The sequence below is a fragment of the Populus nigra genome, chromosome 18 (assembly GCF_951802175.1).
Source record: "Populus nigra chromosome 18, ddPopNigr1.1, whole genome shotgun sequence".
In the NCBI taxonomy this organism is placed as follows: domain Eukaryota; kingdom Viridiplantae; phylum Streptophyta; class Magnoliopsida; order Malpighiales; family Salicaceae; genus Populus; species Populus nigra.
Window position 1 is genome coordinate 9687487 of NC_084869.1, and position 8325 is coordinate 9695811.

The window sequence follows — 8325 nt, forward strand, 5'->3', positions numbered from 1 at the left end:
TAGTATCTCGAGTTGAAGGAAAGAAAGATAAGTCATTGTAAGGTGTTGCGGAAGATAAATGACAATGTTTACAAGATTTATCTTCCTCATCATATGAACACTTCTAATGCCTTCAATGTCCAACACTTGACATCTTATTTAGAGGATGAACCGTACTCGAGGATGAATTCTCTCTAACCCGGGAAGAATGATGTAGTCAGGCTTACGATAATGAGTGGTTTTGAGTAATTAGGTGTGAGTATGCCACTACTAGATGAGGATCTACCCTATACAAATTATGTGAATGACCAAGGTTGTTAAAATCGTGATTTTGACACGGCACGGAAAATGCAAAACAAACTTGGACCGTAAAAACGGATCGTAAAATCATAAAATCATAAGGAATTTTAAAATACTTTTCTAGAATTCTTATTAATATTTATACTATGTTGCCATCGTACATCAAGCCTATTACCAAAAGAATTTTTTCTAGATGTCATAAGTTCAACAATTCAAGAATCAATTTAAATCAGCCCTGTAATCAATCCAAATATTTTATGATTGTAATTAAATTTTTGTTAAAAAAAAATACCATAATACATAACAACCCATCTTCTATATTATTATCCAATCAGAAAACCTAAGATAATTGATTTTAGTACACACTAAAAAAAAATAATAGCCAACAACCCATCTTCTATTCAAACTAAAAATAGAAGTACTAGAATCAACTCACTAACATTGAGCAATAAACACACACACACGGTAAACTTTGAATCTAAAATTCGCAGGCAAAATCTTAATGATAGACTGTAAAGATCAAAGCACCATGACAGGTTACAAACTTACAACCCTTTACAACTCAGCAAAGGCATCATAAAAACAGTCACATAATATTCTAAATTATACTCACGCTACAACCCAAATCCATTCATCACAAGTTTAAACCCAATTAACTTACAGCAGCAGCAACACTCTAAATTACAATAAATCCAAATCTAGGGTAAGAAAAAATTGAGAGACTAGCTGACTCACCATTCATCTCCTTAAGTGCAGCAGCTAGGTCAGTAGGGTTGGCAAAGCTAACAAATCCATAGCCCTTGGTCTTGCCACTCCGCTTATCCTTGACAACCTATTATGTGAGAAAGCACAACAACATATGCATATAAGGTAACCATTACAACTTTCAAAAAAAAATAATAATATAAAAACCAGAAGGAAAGGGAAAGAAACATAAACACCTAAAACATGATAGCAAATGCATGCTGGGTGCCGGTTCATAGGCACACAAAAGAAACAAGCATTTTCAATATAATCACAGCCCAATTCCCCAACTAACCACAGGCATTGTAGATGAGGTAACAACTAACAAGGACTAAACTGAAACAAGCAGAGGCAGAGCATCATGAATCAAGTCCCCAAGAACATGACTAAGATTAGTAGGTTATTTTAATAGCCAAACGGACAGGGAAAAAAAAGCACCCCCAGCCGCTGGTAGTTACCAACAGAGAAGAGAGAACCAGTGAATTTTTGCAAGAGGTGAAACAAGATAAACAGAGTAACTTACCTCGTGGAGACTGGAGAGACGCCGTTGTTGTTAGGTGGACTCTGGTTCTCACGGTGGCTAGTGAAAAGGACGCCGTTGATGATGAAAAAATAAAAAAGATGAGGGGCGAGGGCTGTTGTGGAGTACTGGTGGACGGTGACCGTGGAATCGTAGACGACTGAGAGAAAAAGATTAAGAGACTGAGTCACTAAGGAATCCTCAGTGATGATTTAGAATTTTGAGATTTTAATTTTGGGATTTTTTTTGTTCTGAACGTGAATGGTGAACTGAAATGTGAAGAGAAGACTGCATACATGATTGATGATTCGGTGAATTTGCATTTGCTTTGTTAAAGCCAATAGACGGTCGACACCTGTCAGCAACATTGTATTTTTATTTCCTGCGGGTAAACTCGTTCAATCAGTGGTGAAATCGTGATTTTAGCGATTTCACCCGATTTTAACGATTTTATCCAATTTTGACCCAATTTTACCTATTTTCGAGTTTTACAAATGATTTAGCACGTAAAGCCTATATCAACTCGTAAAAACGTATGATTTTATGAGTTGAATCACGATTTTAACAACCTTGTGAATGACCTAGTATATGCATTTATAAACTAGCGGGACAGGTCAATGCCCAAAAAGAGGTCTGGTCACGCCAAACCAGAATAACAGCTAAAAAATGCCATAACTTTTTATTCAACCGTTAGATCACACTCAAATTTTTACAGGAGTTTTTGAGTGTCATTTTCTTAATTTAGAGTAGCCATTGCGTTGTTACACGAGCCGTCGGATCTTTAGATATTAAAAATATCTCTGAAGCCCCCCGATTTTGGTAGTTTTTGTAATTTTCCTTTTTATTTTCGGATTTCTTGCTTATTTTGGATTTTATGCTTCTTTCCTTTGTAATTTTGGATTTTTTCTTATTTTCTAGTTGAGGTAGGGGTTTTGCCTATTTATGATTTTACAAACCTTTAAAGAGGCAGACTTTATTACACTTGTGAATTTGAAGCTCACATTTACAGCTTTTTTTGCTCATTAAATTATTCTATGTTCTTTGTTTAATTGCTACCTTTAGCTTCTGCCTACATCAGTACTCCACCCAAGGAATGATATTTTGTTCATCACAACTATCACATAATCCTTTGTATTTTAAAATGTTCCATGCCCTTTTTTCTGTATATAATCCTTAGCACATTAATATGATGTATCTTTTATAACATTTTGATGAGCTCTAGTAAAATTCCTTTGATTTGACAACTTCCGGATTTGGCAACAAGGTTTTATGATCAAGTTCAGGTCAATAGTCTCAACTACAAACACCTAGGGGAAATGATATCATACTCTCAATGTACCAATACAATTCAGTTTCAGATTTTCCTGCTTCCATCGAAGTGACTTGTGGCCTCCTCTATCTCCTTCAAGCTATATACAGCAGGTCTTTCAGATTCAAATGTTGCACCTACACCAAGCAATTCAGTTTCACATGAGCAATCACATCAGAAAGTAACACCTTTAGACTAATTCAGCTAATGTCTATTAGATAAATCCGTCGAGATCAATCTTTTTTTATTATTCTGAATTTATATTTGATAGAGATTAAAATAAAACCATTCATTAAGCTTCATCTGATGGCTTAAATTTATGAATTGAGTTGATTCTTTGACAATATTCAATAGCGCAACTAATTTTAGGTACTTCGACAAGGGAGCTGTAGTTGTTTAAGAACCAAGTTAGGAGTCTAACCTTCGTCTTTTATGTGAAAACGGCACCCTTAGGGAAGTCTTAGAGGGACTTTGTCATTTTTTGACAGCTTTTGTATCTTCTTTTCTGTTTTGATGGTTTCTGTTTATTCCGTGAAGGAACAGCAATGAACATATACTGAAAATAAAATGAAAACTGACAGTGTACCAAGGATTATTGTCAAACAGTGTTTTTGTTCTGTTTGAACAAGAAGAAACAGAGACGTTACCTACCATTAAAAGATTATTCTTTCCAACAACTAACGCCATTTATATTATGCAAGAAGAATTTGAATCCATCCGACATCAATTAAGCTTGGATTTCGAGTAAGTCTGTCAGTCCTGCAGATAGAAGCTCTACAAATATCCCAGTTAGGGTAAATTGTTTTCCTGAACTGTATATGTCGCTATCTCTTCAGTCTCTACCTCTATGAATATTCCACGCACGTAGAAGGTGTAGACTAATCACATCTCCAGCAATAAATAGCTGTTCCTGTCCTACAACCTCCCAAGCCTGCCGGCCCACTGTAGAGAATCCCGGAAACATTAGGAAATATATATGTCGCCAGATTGTACACTGTAGAGGGTGTCGAGGAAGTAGTCTTGAGTGCCATTCACGTCTTTGCAAGTGCATGGAACTGATACGAGATGGTCTAAAGTTATGGACTTGGCTTATTTTTCATACCATATGACCCACCAGAATTTGCGTCTTTTCCAATTCTGGCTAACATGCTTTGTCTCCATGTATATGGAACTACACTAGCAGATTATATGTATTCATTCCCCTACGCTTATTTCCTGTCAGCGGTAATACATAAATTTTGACGACTTCATTATGTTTCACGTGTCTTTGTCCTTTGAAGTATAAGCATTTTAATTTGCACAGACTTCTTTGTAGTTAGGCTATTTTTGCTATCAAATAAGTACACACACTATTGAATTATTACACCGGGTGTCAAAACTCCATTGTTCTGACAATCAAATCAACTCAAGAAACCACTAAAATAATATTTCAATATTAAAAATCATTTTTAAGCTCTAGAGCGCCTGGTTTTTATGCTTCGGGTGTGAAGAAATTTTAGTTTTTTTTTTAATTAACATGGATATATATATGGATGAATTTGTATGCATTTCGGTTAATTTCATGAGTTCTAAAATTAATAATTATATAAATTTTTAATAATTAACAGATATAGATATGGTGAAATTCCTTCAGCTTTTGAGAGTTTTATCTCATCTTGAATTTCTTGATTTGTCTTTGAATAGGTTTGAAGGCTTTAAATTCCTGATAAATTATTTTGTGCCGGTGACTGCAATTTTTCTCCCATAAACTGTCGACTGACACAATTTATTGTGATTTTTTCTTATTATTTTTGTATGAGTTTGAAACTTGTTATGAAATAGGTTGAATGCGTCTCTATGGGACTACTGTAGATGGTTTTCTTTGTGGGGTTAAATACTTTGTCTTAATTTTTTTTTTCTTCTCTTTTCCGGTAACAGCTAATTAACTATTATGGGTTTTGGATTTTGTTGCGTTAGATTTGCGAGTAGCTAGTGTTTGTTAAGTTAATTATTCAAGTGCTAATAGCTTAATTTGAAGCCATTAAGCATAAATGGTTTTAATTAATTAGTTTATTCATTCATCTATTAAACTACTTCTTTTTGGTGTTTTGCTAATTTTACAGATTCTATTAAACTTCAAAATTAGTCCATTCTCGGCAGAACTTGTTCGTCATTACTAGTGACACCAAACAACAAGTCGATGGATAATATGTATTATTAATAGTGTAGAACTTGTCATTATGCTCATGTTGGGGATGTTGCTAACTGCTACTAGTTTGTCTCTTTGCAGGTGTGAAGACATGTCTTCTTGCCCAAGTTTATTCATGCTGATTTCATTTCCGGAATTAATTCAATTCAAAAATTTATATTTTAAATGAAATTTTAATATATAATTTATATTATTTTATAACATATTCCTTCAAGTAAAAACTCTTTAATCTTAAAATTTGCACAAACTCACACTATTTTGTACTTAATTTTTATCAAATAAATAGAATTGTGAAATTCAAACTCATGACCGCTTAGTCATTAAAACTCTGATACCATATAAAAAAATCAATTCAACTCAAAAACTTAAGCTTTAAATGAGGTTCCAATATATAATTTATATTATTCTTTAACAAGTAATTTTTTGATGTTATTCAAATGTAATCTATTCTTATTTATATTTAATACTATAATTTTTTTACACAATAATTATCATCATTATAATATTTAAATATAATAAAAATATTATGTTAATTATATTATTATGAATTATCTGTATAAAGTTGAAAGAAAATAACAATTCATGTGTGAATACTTATTTCTTGAATTCTTTTTAATAATTGGTCAATTGGAAAGAAGAAAAACAATGTAAGATGCAGGTTAAAAAAAGATAAAAAAAAAATTTAATTTATTATTTTAATATTTTAACTCTTAAAAATATTTTTAAACTTTCTTACAGTCAAAACATGAAACCCTATATGGGTCGTTTGTAGTATAAATAAGAAAAATTAAGAAACAGAATTAAGTTAATATTTTATATATAATTAGAAGTTGAATGCTATTAATTTGATACAATTTACTATTAGAATAGGTATAATAAATCGAAAATTCCTCAAGTTATTTTAAGTTCATTAGTACATTAAAGTTATAATTAATACTTTTTCTCAATTTTTTTAGTTAACACTTTTTAAAAAAGAATCACGAAATTCCTTGTTTTTGTTTTCATTCCATCTCTAATATGTTAGATTTTCATTTTCACTTTTTCACTCCCATCCTCGTTTCATTCTTTCTCATCAGTCATTTACAGAAGAAAAATAAAACTTAAATATAATAAATTAAATTCAAAATTCAAATCAGAGAAACCCTCCCAAGGAGGAGGGTATAATTTATTTGAGAATAGAAAACGATACAAATAATAAATAGAAAACAAACAAACAATACACAAGAGAAGCACACAACTAGCCACACAACAACTAAATTGACACACAAGAAGACGGGTCAGGTGGTCTCCAAGCCCTCAAGAATCCTCATGTCCTGCTAACCTCTTGACCTGGAGCACCCTTTGTAGCTTCTTGGGCCTTACCCTGAACAGTCTGGGCCGTCTCTCTAGCTTTCTGGCCCACATGTCCTGCTGTTTCCTGCGCCCTCCGTTTTGCCTGATCCAATGTTTGTGTTAAGGGACCTCTGATCAAGCTCTGCAAATAGTTGGCCATCCAAGAGAGTGACGAGAGTGCCGTGACCCCGAAAGCACCGGATGCTAAGAATCCCAACACGCCCAAGCCTATCACAAGGGCTGTAGGGACCAAAACTGGGCTAAAAATCACAAAAACGGGGGCGGTCACAGCTAGCCCAATGAGTGTCCCTACAAGAGTGAGACCTGAAAGGAAGAGAAGGGTGCCAACAACAGATAACAACGTTACAACTGCTAAGACCTGGGAAGTTGAAGGTCCCTTTCCTGGGAGGGTGCTCGCGAAGCCTTGGCCTCCAGGTCTTTGCTGATGCTGTTGTTGGCGAAAGTCAGCTATGGATCAATTTTCTTCTAAAAACGGCTTAGTTAGAGAGCTGAGCTCGTAGATTAATATCACAGAGATGGCATGCAAAAATGGAGAGATAGAGAGGGAGGCAGGGACGGTGAGAGGAAGGAGAGCTATTTTTTAGGAGATGGAGGGAAAGACACGTAGTATAATGACGTGACACATGTTAGAAAGAACCTTGCATGGTGTGTGTGTCTTTTCTTGTACATGTTTGCAGTGTTGCTGTGTTGTGTTCTGCCGCAGCAGGTTGGGAATTGTTTTTCAAAATATTACCGGATATGCAGGCATCTTGATGAATTTTTTTAAATCAAAAAATTCAAAGTCTAAATTAAAAAACTTACAAATACCCAATCCCTAATAAATTAAATATTAAAATATAAAATTAAAAAAAATTAATTACACAAAACGATAAAATAAAAATTAATTAAAAAAATAAGGGTGAAAAAAAAAACATTAATTAGAAGGCAAACAAATTTTTTTAATTAGAGGGTTAAATTGAATTGAAAAATAGTTTAAATAAAATAATGAGGGTTAAATTTAAGAAAATAAAACAACATAAAGGTTGATTGAATGATGAGATTTAAAGCCAATAGAACTTGATTCGATCCAAGCAAGGTTAAATTTAGATTTTAGCATAAAATTTCTTACTATCCAGTTTTACACTATAAAACATATATTTTAATTTGACTATTAGATCACTAAAAATTTTACAGGAATTTTTAGACATGCTATTATATATTGGGTGAAAACCTTAGGTAAATCTGAGTTTGGTAATGAATTATTCTATATGGTCAAAGTTATTGGACAAATCTTGTAAAATCTACATATCTGGATCTTCATCTACTGTTTGGACTATATCTAGAGCTTCATAATGAATTATTTTAAGATTTAAATTGGGTTGGAAAGTAGACATTTATAACTTTCTGGCGATATATGATAGGCCAACTAATTCATCTATTAAAGAAAGAACAACTTGTTTGAAGTCAGAATTGAAATCTACGAGGAATTTACGAAAATTAGAGAAACATTGTTTCTTTTTGTATTATAGATTTCTTAATGCTCTTAAAAGCATGTGTAATAGTTATTGGCTTACTTATTATATAAGAATTTCATGTCAAATAAAGAGACATTTAAGACAACAACTATTATTTATAGTTTGGAAGGATTCCATATCCATTATTGAATTATAAGTGACAAAAAGACTTGGAATTCTTTTGTTTTTCTTTTCCTTATTTTATAGGTTTTTCTTATTAAAAAATGAGATTATAGGAGGCTATTTAGATGAGTCCATGTTTGAAGAGGAAACAAACTGGCAACAATTTCTCCTTTAAAATAAAGAAGTAAAAGGAAACAAGTTTTCCTTATTTTTAAGGACATTAGTAAAGGTAACAAGGCTTTATATAAAGCCTTGTTTCAGATTTATTTTGCTTTTTTTCTTCTACTTCCCTCACAGAAACAAAGAAAATTTATTA

General features: G+C 32.8%; 1 protein-coding gene across 1 annotated transcript; it reads right to left on the bottom strand.

Moving 5' to 3' along the window:
* Nucleotides 1-888: 888 nt before the first annotated feature.
* On the bottom strand, nucleotides 889-7141 carry LOC133678864 (oleosin H2-like). Its single transcript, XM_062101373.1, has 4 exons — nucleotides 7127-7141; nucleotides 6362-6820; nucleotides 1015-1111; nucleotides 889-893 (listed from the first exon to the last, which is right to left on the bottom strand). The coding sequence occupies exons 1-4, from the start codon at nucleotides 7139-7141 to the stop codon at nucleotides 889-891; spliced, it is 576 nt and encodes a 191-aa protein (XP_061957357.1).
* Nucleotides 7142-8325: the final 1184 nt, after the last annotated feature.

What these genes read in the sequence shown, in the direction of transcription:
- LOC133678864 (XM_062101373.1), bottom strand. An exon ending in AGGGTGCTCCAGGTCAAGAG is followed by an intron (nt 1,112 to 6,361) that starts GTTAGCAGGACA and finishes CTCACATAATAG; the next exon opens with GTTGTCAAGGATAAGCGGAG.